The sequence below is a fragment of the Myxocyprinus asiaticus genome, chromosome 26, assembly GCF_019703515.2.
Source record: "Myxocyprinus asiaticus isolate MX2 ecotype Aquarium Trade chromosome 26, UBuf_Myxa_2, whole genome shotgun sequence".
In the NCBI taxonomy this organism is placed as follows: Eukaryota; Metazoa; Chordata; class Actinopteri; order Cypriniformes; family Catostomidae; genus Myxocyprinus; species Myxocyprinus asiaticus.
Window position 1 is genome coordinate 3,253,430 of NC_059369.1, and position 15,080 is coordinate 3,268,509.

The 15,080-nt window shown below is 40.4% G+C and overlaps 1 protein-coding gene across 2 annotated transcripts in view; it reads right to left on the bottom strand.

The window, feature by feature from the left end:
* Positions 1–5,391: 5,391 nt before the first annotated feature.
* Positions 5,392–15,080, bottom strand: part of LOC127417330 (genetic suppressor element 1-like) — a 380,629-nt gene continuing 370,940 nt past the window's right edge. For both annotated transcript variants that reach the window (XM_051657284.1, XM_051657283.1), the window contains exons 14-17: positions 14,576–14,959; positions 13,018–13,302; positions 12,478–12,581; positions 5,392–7,477 (exon numbers count right to left, since the gene is read on the bottom strand). In XM_051657284.1, coding sequence (XP_051513244.1) covers positions 7,340–7,477; positions 12,478–12,581; positions 13,018–13,302; positions 14,576–14,959 — 911 coding nt within the window. In that variant the 3' untranslated portion in view covers positions 5,392–7,339. The remainder of the gene's footprint in view (positions 7,478–12,477; positions 12,582–13,017; positions 13,303–14,575; positions 14,960–15,080) is intronic.

The following is a 15,080-nucleotide window of genomic DNA, read 5'->3' on the forward strand; positions in this document are numbered from 1 at the left end:
CAAAATCTTTTAGTTTAAACACTGGCCCTTAACACTTACTTAGTTTAATCATTTTAAACCATAACTTGCACTATACATAAGTAATGTGATGTGCTGTCCTAATTTGGAAGCACTCTTTATTAACTGTAAGACTTTCTACTCGCCGCGGGAGTTTCCTTCGTTTATTCTGGTGAGTGTGTATATCATACGCCAAACGCGTGTTTGAACACAGCGCTGCAACAGCTGGCTGATCAAATCACAGACACAGAACAACAATGCCCAGACTCAGTTATTATTATTCTTGGAGATTTTAACAAAGCAAACCTCACACATGAACTGCCCAAATACACACAGCACATTACATGCCCAACCAGAGACAGAATTATACTGGATCATTGTTACACAACAATAAACGATGCATATCGCTCTGTCCCTAAAGCAGCTTTGGGACTATCTGATCATTGTCTGGTTCATCTTCGTCCAACCTTCAGGCAGAAATTAAAATCAACCAAGCCAGTAGTAAGGACTGTAAAGTGATGGACTAATGAAGCAGAGCTGGAACTACAAGCCTGCTTCGACTGCACGGAGAGGAGTGTTTTTGAGGCTGCAGCCACAGACCTGGACGAGCTCACAGATACTGTAACATCATATATCAGTTTCTGTGAGGATATGTGCATTCCTACTAGGACTTATTTAAAGTTCAACAATGACAAACAGTAGTTTACAGCAGAGCTCAGGCAGCTTTGTCAGGCCAAAGAGGATGCTTACAGGGGTGGGGATTATGTCTTGTACAATCAGGCCAGGAACACACTGAACAAGGAAATGTTGGGCCTCATGTATTCAGATAAAAGACAAAGGCAGGCCTAACACAGTCATAAAAACATAACACAAGCCCCACCTTCCAAGTCGTAAATCTTACTGATAAAAATCGCGCCAAAATCAAACAAAGGGAGTCCAAAACAGACTACAAATCCAGGAAGCCTTGCTCACTAAAAGATCGAACTCTCAACTCCTATTGGATGAGGCACACAACAGAACGTCCCTCAAACATGACATCATCAGGAGTTGAAATAATTCTGAAATGCATCCAGAATTCGCTTCCAGCGACTTTGCTGGCAGTGTGTGGACGAAGTTCAACACTGCTCTCACGTGCAACCTCGTGGCACAAGGAAGTAATGTCCGACTTGAAACTGTGGCCATACAATCTCCATCTCGCTGGACGAGTTGAGATTACTCTGTGTTCAACCAAACACTCTAACGGATCCGAAGGAGACCGCCGAGCAATCCACATCTTCATCCGTTTGCCTACAGAAGTGAAGAGATTAAAGATTTCTCTTCCATCTTCAATCAAGTCGACATTTCTGAGTTCTCCGCCAGCCCGCCGAGAATCAACAGCCATACCGCCCGCCGGGAATCAACAGCCATACCGCCCGCCGACAGAGCGAGGAAACGGCCTCCCATCATCACACGAGCCTCAAGGAACCGGGTCAAAGTTAAAAGACGGAGTAAAACACATTCTACCTGTGTCCTCATGCGATTCAAGTAAGAGGTTTACGTCTGGGCAGAGATAGAATATTATAGTGTGTTATTCTTGTGTTTCAAGGTTTTTGCTTGTACAGTTTACGGACCGCCATGTCCGCTCATTATTAATACTCTCTGAGCGATGAACTAAACAACTGTTTTCTCTCCCACGATCGCGAAATCAGCTTTAGGGCCGTCACTTCTCTCTCTCTCGTACTAACCACACACACACACACACACACAAACGCAGGCACGCGACCCCTCACAAACATTCTGGCACACATTTCGGCTCGTAGATAGCTTAAATGCTAAAGCCCAGCTTTGTCCCTAAGCTATCGTACAAGCGGATATACGCGGTAACTGGTAGACGCCATCTCCGCCCCCATTCGCGGTCATATTCCCTCGCGTGACATACTCTCCACGAGAGTCACGTCCGCTGTTTTGTGTGCGTCCCTCCTTACACACACTGTCACACACACACACCCTGTGTGTTATAGAGTTATTTTGATTTCCATATCTAATCATATCACTGTTTAGTTTGTAGTTGTAAGTCGGAAGTTTATTGACTGCATTGTATTAATTATTAATTGATATTACTGCATAAATAAACTTTGTTTATATTACAAAGAGAAGTGTTTTGGTTTGTTTTTGCATACGCCTGTGTCATGCTGACGGGATGTCAGTGCTCGGATTCAAACCTTCATTCATTGTTTTTTTTCCCGAAAATCGATATTCTTCGGATGTCGATTTTCCTAAGAAAACAATCTAATATTGAGACTGTTTTAATATTTGGTTATTAGTCCCTGATTCCAGGGTGGTGCCCTGTCAATGTTAATCCTTATTAATATTCTATTGATTTTTGATAATTGATAATTATCTTGGATGATTGAATTTGAATTATCAATAAGCTAGTGTTAACTTTAATTAATGTTTCGTCGATGTTAACAATTAACGATTATCTTTGATAATTGTTGATTTTAAAGGATTAAAAAAGCTAACATTGATTCTCATCAATGTTCTATTGATTTTAATAATTAGTAATTATCTTTGATAATTATTAATTATTGCCAATAACCAAACTTGCTCCTAAACGTAGCACACTACATTTACTGGAGCCCCATATGAGGTTTTAATGAGTTAGATCCAATTAATTAATTTAAATATTGATTAATAACTACAGAAATAATTATTAATTGTTTCTGATAGTAACACTGATCTAAACAACCGGTAAAGCCCTACAGAAATCAGAGTGGCTAAAAGAAGATACTCTGAGAAGCTGGAAAAACAAGTTTTCAGTTAACGACCCTGCATCAGTGTGGAGTGGCATGAAACAACTTACGAATTACAGGACTCCTACCCCCAACCCTCTGGTGGACCAACAACTGGCTGACGACCTGAATGTGTTTTACTGCAGATTTGAAAGGCTCAATCTCACACCCCACACTCTGACCTTCACTTCACATAAACACCAACACCTCCTGAAACCCCCCTCCTCCCCCCTCCTGCTACTCAACCTGCACTTAAGATCTGTGAAGATGATGTGAGCCGCTTCTTTCAGAAACAAAAGACGAGGAAAGCTTCAGGCCCAGATGGCGTCTCACCAGCGTGTCTTCGATCCTGTGCTAACCAGCTGGCCCCCATCTTCACACAGATCTTCAATAGATCACTGGAGCAGTGTGAAGTCCCATGCTGCTTCAAACGCTCAATCATTATTCCTGTCCCAAAGAAACCAAAAATCACAGGACTTAATGACTACAGACCTGTCGTCCTGATGTCTGTGGTCATGAAATCATTTGAGGGACTGGTGTTGGCCCACCTGAAGGACATCACTGGACCCTTTCTAGATCCCCTTCAATTTGTGTATCAAGCAAACAGGTCTGTGGATGATGCAGTCAACATGGGATTGCATCATATCCTGCAACATCTGGACAGACCAGGGACATATGCAAGGATCCTTTTTGTGGACTTCAGTTCGGCTTTCAACACCATCATCCCAGCTATACTCCAGACTAAATTAAACCAACTCTCTGTTCCCATGTCTATCTATCAGTGGATTACCAGCTTTCTGAAAGACAGGCAGCAGCTTGTGAGACAGGGGAAACTCACTTCCAGCACCTGTACAATCAGCACTGGTGCCCCCCAGGGATGTGTGCTCTCCCCACTACTCTTCTCCCTCTACACCAATGACTGCATCGCCAAGGACCCCTCTGTCAAGCTCCTTAAGTTTGCAGAAGACACTACTGTCATTGGCCTCATCCGAGATGACGATGAGTCTGCATACAGAAGGGAGGTTGAACAGCTGGCTGTCTGGTGCAGTCAAAACCTTGAGCTGAACACGCTCAAAACAGTGGCGATGATTGTGGACTTTAGGAGGAACACCTCAACACTGTCCCCCCTCACCATTCTAAACAGCACTGTGGCAGCAGTGGAGTCATTCAGGTTCCTGGGCACTACCATCTCACAGGACCTGAAGTGGGAGACCCACATTGACTGTATTGTGAAAAAGGCCCAGCAGAGGTTGTACTTCCTTCGCCAGATGAGGAAGTTCAACCTGCCACAGGCGCTGCTGATACAGTTCTACTCAGCGGTCATTGAGTCTGTCCTATGCATTTCAATAACTGTCAGCTACGAAATCAGACATCAGCAATACACAGTTTAGTCTTTTTTATATTTATCCAACACATCCAACCTCTTCTGCTATTTCATTCCTCTGAAAATAAATAAATAAATAAAAAACATTTGCACTGTACATAACAGATTTGTATTTACACTGTACATAACAGATAACAGATTTGTATTAGATTGCACTATGTATGTGTGTATGTATGTATGTGTGTGTCTGTGTGTGTGTGTACGTATGTGTATAATTATCTTTTATTTTTTATTATTATCTGTCTTGCTGCTGTTTTTGTATGGTTTTTGTATTGTTGTACACTGGAAGCTCCTGTCACCAAGACAAATTCCTTGTATGTGTAAGCATACTTGGCAACAAAGCTCATTCTGATTCTAATATTGGCATTATATTCATACTGGTTAGTCAGAGGGAACTGGCCCCCACAGAGAGCCTGGTTTCTCCCAAGGTTATTTTTCTCCATTAACCAACATCTTATGGAGTTTTGTGTTCCTTGCTACAGTCGCCTTCGGCTTGCTCACTGGGGGCATGATTTTTAATATCGTTATTCATTATAATCACACAATGAGGACTTTAGTAGCATCATTTATTTTTATTTATTTTTTTGTTACAGCATAATTTTCTGTAAAGCTGCTTTAAAACGAATGTGTGTTGTGACAAATAAAAATGAAGATTAAAAGAAGTTTGTTTTAAATGATAAAATGATAGATTTACTTTTTGAAACAGCTGTCAAACGCTAGTACCCATTGTTAATGTACTGAACTAAATATGTGTTTTCTCTAATAGGACACCTGAGTGAACTTGAAAGGAACTGACTTCCTACATCCACTAAAAATCACCTTGACACCAGTTGATTAAAAGTCACTGCAAAATGAGAAAAGTGAAGTTAGCAGCATTTGTTTTCAGATGACAGTATTTAAGTGTTAAAAAAGTGTTAAACATTTTTGGAACCACAGTATGACTCAGAAATGAACTATTTTAAAGGGGTTTTATTTTTAGTTAAAAACTTCATTTTTAGTCATCATGGCCAGGTTGACATTTCCATGGAATGTTTGCTGTGCTACGACAGGAGTTCCTCTTTAGACATGAACAGTATGCTGTGCTTTGATGGGTTTAGTGCACATAGTGCATCATGCTAGTGTCATGGTCTAAACCTCATAAATCTGCACTTTGAGTATTATCTCAAAACACTGAGTATTAATATGAGTGCATTATAATGAATGAAAAAATACAAGTGTGGCAAACATATTTTTGAAATATTTATTTTTTTTGTCAGAAATTACAGCAATATATTCATAAATACCTAATTACTACACGCAACAAAGAATATATTACATTACAATGAATTCAAACAATTACATAAAAAAAAAATTAAAGTAAAAACATGGTTTCACAGCATCTAAAATCCTCCATTGAGTTTGGGAGAGCATGTGTGTGTGTGTGTGTGTGTGTGTGTGTGTGTGTGTGAGAGAGAGAGGTGGGTAGGTTTGTGCCTGCTCTGGTCAGGCAGTGGTAGTGCTTCATGAAGCAGACACACACACACACACATACACACACCGCTGCAATTGTTTAGGGCCAGCCTCAGATGTGTAAACATGGAGCCACCGCGCATAAGCATGGCATGAGATGCGTGAACAGCCAGCAAACTGATGGCACGCCACTGACAGTGTAACCAAACTCCTCACCTGTGCTTCATAAAGATGCATTGAGACAATTATATGTTTTTAATGTTGTGCTATCACTGTGAACTCGGATCAAAAGATGGCATGTGTTCGGTCTATAACAGCATGCTGTATGTCGTGGCATAAACATGAAATACATACAGCACACTTGGGGGGGGGGGGGGGTTTAAGTGCGAGGAAAACAAACATACGTGTCATTCCCATATTCTACATCAGCTACCAGAATACCATAAAAAGGCAGAAAATAAAAGATCTAACAGGCAGTAAGATTTCAATGTTTTAAGGCCCATATTCATTATCAAGTTTTTTTTTATTGATTAAATTACGAGTTTGATATAAAAGAAAAATTGAACTTGGCAAACAAGAACGTCTTCAGGCAGAGCAGGCTTTGGGAATTTTCCAATGAATTCATGTGACGTGCTATGACATGGCAGGACTAACTCGATTCTTTAGCTTAATCAAGCTGTTTTTTTAGTTTCAAAATGTTTTGGCATGCCACCTCTTTGGCACAGTACTCGTCAAATAGCAAAAATAATTTGTTCCATCAAATCTGCAGTTGTCAAACACATTATTGTTTGTGTACAATAACATTACAGGGCCGATTTGTGCACTTTAACTTCTCTGACATAGTGTGAACTCTGGGCACACAGATGAGATATACAGTATTTCTTTGAGAATTTCATGTTGCAATAAAAACGCTCTTAATGCAGACACATGCTGCTTCATGACAAAATAACTCAGTGTAGTAGTCCTGAACTTCATGAGGCAGCTGATAAATGACAGTCCCGGGTCAAAGGGTCGAACATCAGGGTATGTCATCAGAGATGCATGGCCTTAAGGGTGAAAAGGAAATGGTATTGGTGGTAGGCTGTTCCTACTGTAGTTCAGGCAAAGAGGAAGTGATGTCATCACACCATGTGTCCTGACCAGCAGCAGCACAACACTCAAAGCCTTTATCTTAACTCCCAAAAGCATTCATATATATATATATATAAATGGCAGGCTTTTTTTTTCTTCCAAAGAACAATGATTTAAGTAATTAAAAACATACAAAATTATTTGTTGTTGTTTTGATATTATTTACAATACAATGCTGAAGCACCTTATTTAAAAACTTTATTCTAAATCTTGAAATAAAACATTTTCCTTTATTTATTTGATGGGTTTTTTCCTCTGCAAAAATTAGCATTTTTTCCTTCACTAGATCAAAAAGTCATCTGTCATCACACAGTACCTCCAGACAGTTTTCAGGGTTTTGTTTGTCTTTAAGTGCATTTCTTGGCGTGACCTCCACAGGGGAGAGATGGCAGGTGGGCAGAGCTATGTTGTGATTGGCCGTCTGCTCTCTCTCTCTGATGTGGTCGGATGATTTCTGAGGTTTGGTCACGTGTTCATGCATCATGCTGTCCACAGGATGGCGTCATACAGGAGGTCAGCGGGTGGCATGATCTTCGGTTCCTCACCATCTCTCTGCTTTGGGGGTTTGGGTGGGGTGTGGGGGGTGCTCTGGGAGGGCTGTAGGGTGTCACCTGGGTGGAAATCCCTTGAAGTGACCTCTGGACCAGGGGCTCTGTGGCAGCGTCAGGCACTTCTTGAAGTGCTCCAGTTCGGCCTGTAGCTTCTCTCTCTCTGCCGCCAGCTTCTGCTTCTGAGCCATCAGCTCCTACAAACACGACACACATGAGCACAGTGTTCATCTTAATTCCAGACGGAAATGTTCATTGACAAAGGTTTTTTACATTTTGTTTTCAATAACAAAGACGAGATGAAAAAGACACACCATGACGACAATCAAACAGTTTTAATTAAAACGTTGATAAAAAAATATGATGAGAAAAAAATAATACTACAACACTGTTATTTATTTTTTAAAGAAAAATCTAGAACAAATAATAATTAAATAATCCAGTCATAGTATGCTGAGCTGCAAGAGTTGAACACCTGTACAATGAACTTTACTGATGTGTTAATTACCTCCAACACATCTTATACAGGTGCATCTCAATAAATTAGAATGTCGTGGAAAAGTTCATTTATTTCAGTAATTCAACTCAAATTGTGAAAATCGTGTATTAAATAAATTCAATGCACACAGACTGAAGTAGTTTAAGTCTTTGGTTCTTTTAATTGTGATGATTTTGGCTCACATTTAACAAAAACCCACCAATTCACTATCTCAAAAAATTAGAATATTTTGACATGCCAATCAGCTAATCAACTCAAAACACATGCAAAGGTTTCCTGAGCCTTCAAAATGGTCTCTCAGTTTGGTTCACTAGGCTACACAATCATGGGGAAGACTGCTGATCTGACAGTTGTCCAGAAGACAATCATTGACACCCTTCACAAGGAGGGTAAGCCACAAACATTCATTGCCAAAGAAGCTGGCTGTTCACAGAGTGCTGTATCCAAGCATGTTAACAGAAAGTTGAGTGGAAGGAAAAAGTGTTGAAGAAAAAGATGCACAACCAACCGAGAGAACCGCAGCCTTATGAGGATTGTCCAGCAAAATCGATTCAAGAATTTGGGTGAACTTCACAAGGAATGGACTGAGGCTGGGGTCAAGGCATCAAGAACCACCACACACAGACATGTCAAGGAATTTGGCTACAGTTGTTGTATTCCTCTTGTTAAGCCACTCCTGAACCACAGACAATATCAGAGGCGTCTTACCTGGGCTAAGGAGAAGAAGAACTGGACTGTTGCCCAGTGGTCCAAAGTCCTCTTTTCAGATGAGAGCAAGTTTTGTACTTCATTTGGAAACCAAGGTCCTAGAGGTCTGGAGGAAGGGTGGAGAAGCTCATAACCCAAGTTGCTTGAAGTCCAGTGTTAAGTTTCCACAGTCTGTGATGATTTGGGGTGCAATGTCATCTGCTGGTGTTGGTCCATTGTGTTTTTTGAAAAGCAAAGTCACTGCACCCGTTTACCAAGAAATTTTGGAGCACTTCATGCTTCCTTCTGCTGACCAGCTTTTTAAAGATGCTGATTTCATTTTCCAGCAGGATTTGGCACCTGCCCACACTGCCAAAAGCACCAAAAGTTGGTTAAATGACCATGGTGTTGGTGTGCTTGACTGGCCAACAAACTCACCAGACCTGAACCCCATAGAGAATCTATGGGGTATTGTCAAGAGGAAAATGAGAAACAAGAGACCAAAAAATGCAGATGAGCTGAAGGCCACTGTCAAAGAAACCTGGGCTTCCATACCACCTCAGCAGTGCCACAAACTGATCACCTCCATGCCACGCCGAATTGAGGCAGTAATTAAAGCAAAAGGAGCCCCTACCAAGTATTGAGCACATATACAGTAAATGAACATACTTTCCAGAAGGCCAACAATTCACTAAAAATGTTTTTTTTATTGGTCTTATGATGTATTCTAATTTTTTGAGATAGTGAATTGGTGGGTTTTTGTTAAATGTGAGCCAAAATCATCACAATTAAAAGAACCAAAGACTTAAACTACTTCAGTCTGTGTGCATTGAATTTATTTAATACACGAGTTTCACAATTTGAGTTGAATTACTGAAATAAATGAACTTTTCCACGACATTCTAATTTATTGAGATGCACCTGTATATGTGACATTAATCATAAATGTTATATTATAACTGATTTCTGCACAGACAACAAAGAGAGAATGAAAAATGTAACTAAGTTACGTGCTAGTCAGATTGCATAACTTGGGTTGTGAATATGCCACTTCCTTAAAAACACGAGAGGCGAGTACTGATGCTGACTATCACCCCTGGAGTTGCGAGTTCAAATCCAGGATGTGCTGAGTCACTCCAGCCAGGTCTCCTAAGCAACCAAAATTGGCCCGGTTGCTAGGTAGGGTAGAGTAACATGAGATAACCTCCTCGTGGTCGCTATAATGTGGTTCTCGCTCTCAATGGGGTGCGTGGTGAGTTGTGCGTGAATGCCGCAGAGAATAATGTGGGCCTCCAAATGCGCCATGTCTCCACGGTAACGCGTTCAATAAGCCACGTGATAAAATGCGCGGATTGACGGTCACAGACGCGGAGGCAACTGAGATTCGTCCTCTGCCACCCGGATTGAGGCGAGTCACTACGCCACCACGAGGACTTAGAGCGCATTGGGAATTGGGCATTCCAAATTGGGGAGAAAATAAAAAAATAAAATAAAATGTGCAACACGTAACGCAATATCATAAACTGTCTAAACGTGAGGAATTCACAACAGAGCAACTTCTAAAAGTAGGTTCAGAACACTTCAGAAAATTCATTATATGGTCTTATTTCAGGAGCTCAGGTTTGCAGGCAGTTTTCTCATGTTGTTTAATCTTTCATATAAAACATATTCATCTTTAATATGACACGTTTAAATAATTGTAAATAGTTTAGACATTTTTCAAAATATTTGAAAATTTGATGCATGTTTTTGTCATTTTGCACATTATTAAACTGTTACTTTTGTTGATTAAAATTATGTAATTTTAAGCCCTATTTGGACAGGATTAGTTTTATATGGGGACATGGGGTAATGTAATAATTACCAGAGCTTCTCAGTTATTTTAATCCTGTGCGAAACGGTCAAGTCAGAAATTTTTCAGGACTTGTTATGGAGTGCGCGTTCCCGCGCCGGTAAAAATTACAGCATTTTACCTACTATAAAACGTCCTGTAAAAATAACCCGTGGTCATTTTATTCCCATGCGAATTGACTTGCTGGTAAAAAGCCCGTAAATCTGTACTTTCCAGCCCTTGAACCCTTTAAATATATCTGTTTCTTAAGTTCTCAGAGTGTCTGAAGTGGATGTTGGTCAAGAGAAGATGCTAGAAAATATAAGACTTCACAACTTCAGATAACACTGACTGTTGTGTTTGGACTGATGCATGTTTTTCCTCAAGCTTTGTATGATGTCTAGTGTTTATTTAATCATGTAAAAGAAAGAAACAAGTGTTTTCTTTTGGTTAGGATAATTAGAAAAGTAAACAAGCATTTTATTATGATTTGAGCAGAGTGAGATCAGAAAATTGTGTTGAGCCCAAATAAAATAATGTGAACGGTTTGTCTATATTTTTAATTCAAGAGTTCAAGATTACAGGCTTGTTAATGTCACCAGTTCTGTTGTATTTAGCCAGATTTTCCAATCAATTTCTTTTTATAATCCCATATACAGTATATGATCATATTTAATATTTCCTGCATCATTAATCAGCACAGTATACACTTTCCAAATAGGTCAGTTACACGTGACAGCAGTGTGTAAATGCTGTAGACACACCCATCTATGTGATTATTATAGACATCGCTTATCCTGTGCGAATCGACAGTAAATATTACAGACGTCTGCAGTAATAATTACTTTACAGACATACACTCACTGCGCACTTAATTAGGTACACCATCTTATTCATGTGATTATCTAATTAGCCAATCATGTGGTAGCAGTGCAGTGCATAAAATCATTCAGATACGGGTCAGGAGCTTCAGTTATTGTTCACACCAACCATCAGAATGGGGTAAAAATGTGATCTCAGTGATTGTGTGTTTTGGTGGTTTGGGTATTTCTGTAACTGCTGATCTCCTGGGATTTTCACACACAACAGTCTCTAGAATTTACTCCGAATGGTGCCAAAAACAAAAAACATCCAGTGAGCGGCGGTTCTGCGGATGGAAATGCCTTGTTGATGAGAGAGGTCAACAGAGAATGGCCAGACTGGTTTGAGCTGACAGAAAGGTTATGGTAACTCAGATAACCGCTCTGTACTATTGTAGTGAGCAGAATAACATCTCAGAATACACAACATGTCAAACTTTGAGGCAGATGGGCTACAACAGCAGAAGACCACGTCGGGTTCTACTTCTGTCAGCCAAGAACAGAAAGCTGAGGCTGAGGCAGTTAAAGACTGGAAAAACATAGCCTGGTCTGATGAATCTCAATTTCCTTGTGTCAACAGTCCAGGCTGGTGGCGGTAGTGTAATGGTGTGGGGAATGTTTTCTTAGCAGACTTAGGGCCTGTTAATACCAATCAATCATTGCTTAAATGCCACAGCCTATTTGAGTATTTTTGCTGACTATGTGCATCCCTTCATGGTCACAATTTACCCATCTTCTAATGGCTACTTCCAGCATGATAATGCACCATGTCACAAAGTAAAAGTCATCTCAAACTGGTTTCAAGATCATGAAAATGAGTTTACTGTTCTTCAGTGGCCTTCCCAGTCACAGGAACTGAATCCAATAGAATACCTTTGGGATGTGGTAGAGTGGGAGATTCGCAGCATGAATGTGCAGCTAACAATTCTGCAGAAATTGCGTTATTCAGTCATGTCAACACGGACCAAAATCTCAAAGGAATGTTTCCAACATCTTGTGGAATCCACAAAGAATTGAGGCTGATTTAAGAGCAAAGGGAGGCCCTGCCCAGTATTAGTATAGTGTTCCTAATAAAGTGCTCAGTGAGTGTCCAGAAAACTAATCCTGTCCAAATAGGGCTTTAGTCAGAGTAAAACTCACTAAAATAATGAATATGACATGATGAAATACTGAAACACTGACAAAATTTAAAACACATTTTCGTCAAAAGGCAAAAAATTAATAACTAAAATGAACATTGCATGTACATGAACTTCCACACGTGAACAGTACAGGAGTGCACAGGACAGGAGAGTGCTTCACAGTTGAGGCGTGTCTTACCCCCATGGAGTGTGAGAGCTGTTCGGCTGTGAGACTGAGATTATAGTGATGAGCCTCCAGACGCCGGCACTGACTGTGAAGAACCTGACGCTCAATGCTTTGCTCTAGAGAGAGAGAGAGAGAGAGAGAGTTAAACCTGAGATAATGCCCCATTCTATACACACACACACCTTACTTACAGAGTTCACTTATTTGAGAGAGTAACAACCATATTTGACAAAATTCTGAATTTAGTTTAAATCTGCATATATGAACAGTACTAGTTAATGCAGTGAATCATATATCTGAATCATGTTTAAATAACATTTTTATACTACACATTTTTCGAAACGTTTGAACATTAAGTTTGGACAGTTACAGCTTGATCCATGTTTTTGTCATTTTGTACATTATTGTCAGAGTCAAATTGACTAAAATTACTGGGCCACAGAGCACATGGTCATTGAAACAGAGAGGATACACATCGACTTCACAACAACTAATGCTCAAGTGTGCCCTCTGCTGGACAGACCTACAATCCCAAGGGGGGGAACGTCTCACCTTCTGCATACTCCTGATAAGCATCAAAGATGGCTTCAATGCCCTGCCATCTGGGCATGGATGGCTCCTCTTCCTTGCTTTCATCTTCCTCCTCCTCTTCCTCAGACTCCTCCTCAGTGGAGAGCTCGTGGCGGGGCGGCACGGGGTGGCAGTGCTGTCCATTGGGTTGAGAGGCGGAAATTGGCTGTGGTTTGGAGCGGCCCGGCGCGCTCTGCAGCTCAGGAATGTTATAATGTACGGATGAGTCCACTGTGTGGTTCTGTTCTGACATCACCAGTGCAGCACCTGACAGAGCAAGAGATGCGCAGACATTAGAGTGTTTCAGAGAACACGCCTATTCAAACTGAGTGCCAATTTTTAGAACAACAAAATAATGCATCCCTATTGATAAAGTGTGAAAGTTTGGCCAGTGACAAAGTAATGTTTTTCCTTGTATGAAGGCTGATTCTTTTCTCATTCACTCAAAACTCTTTTACCATTAAGATGTAAGCTTTTGAGTCATGTGTCCAAAATACACAATCCAGTTAGACGATGAGTAAATAAGTGGAGTGAAAAGAAGTGATATGGAAAGCAATTGCTGACAAAATGGGAAAGTGTGCCCACCATGTGATTACAACATGGGATGTGCACAAGAAATCGAGTAATCGAGTACTCGTTCTGCACCAGCTACTCGAGAATTAAAAACACTACTTGAATATCGCAAATTAATTTTCCTCTGCATTTGCCTGCCGTGAGCAGTGCTGAATTACACTGCATTTTCCCTATGAATCTCTCAACAAATCTTGCAGTTATAATTGATTCCACTGGGGGGTGCTGTGTATGAGTGTCTGTGATTTGAAAGCAAAGTGTGTCAATACTTGTAATATTTTTCTGTTTGTTCTATTGAATTCTCTATTTGTCATGCAAACCAGTGGACAAGGATCAGCTCTTATGTTGGAAAGATATGAGCAACTCGGAACTTATCAGACCAGTGTGTGTGTGTTTGTGTTAAATCTCTGAACACCAGCAGAGCGCATTTTATAAAATACCAACTTTCACCACTTGTTTTTCTGAATAATAACATGTGAAATGAATAAAATGTGATAGTCTTTATGTAGATTCAGAGTTTCTATATGTGCATTACCCTCATGCCGTCAGTACTGATTTCTGTGAAAGTTCTGTGTGAGTACAAATGTTTTTACTGTTATGTTTAAATCTTTTTTGCATTCCATTTTTATTAATACATATTGTTCATTTCTTATTTTGAAACCGGTCTTGGTAACATTTATGAATAAAACAAAATAGAAATTTTACGTACGTGTCATACGTTATATTTTTAACAAAGTAATCGAGTACTCGTTTTTTGTGGGTTAGAGTACTCGACTACAAAATTACTCTAAAATGCCCATTCCTAATTACAATGGCTGTGCTATTATTATTTAATTTTTCAGCTCCTCATGATTTGATTTTGATTCATTAGTGTTTTCATTCAGCTTCTTTTCTTACAGGCTGACAGTTAAGTATGCAATAATTTGAGACATGAAACAGAATTTGGGAGAGAATTTGAATTGCAAAGTACCTTTGCTCTTCTGCAGGGCTTTCTGAGTGGATTGCAGCACTGACTCGTGGAACTGCTGTGCGAACTCTTCTGCTATAAAGCTCTCCCAGGGCTTTGTCTTTCCGTTCACACTAGAAGAGCTCTCTTTAGTGAACAGGGGTTGTCGCACACTGTTTAGTAGACTAGAGCTCTTGCCGGGGATGCTGTCGCTGGATCGGCTCTTATCAGATAACTGTGCAGGCAGGAGAGACTCTTTCATTCTCAGATGGTCTGAGTGGGGTCGGGGCTGATCTGGGATGGAGAGAGGGTCCGCAACGGGAGGAGCAACAGATACAGATGGGGAGGGACTGGGTGGCCGTCCGTTCAGCAGCTCGTCTGATTGGATTGGGGACTGAGATGACTGATCTGCAAACATGGCATGCTGGTGTTAAACATTTGTTCATAAAGAAAGCAAAACTTTAAATAGACCAGTGGAAGAAAGGAATATTATGAGTTGTTATTATGTGCTGTGTTTTCCTTTTTGGTC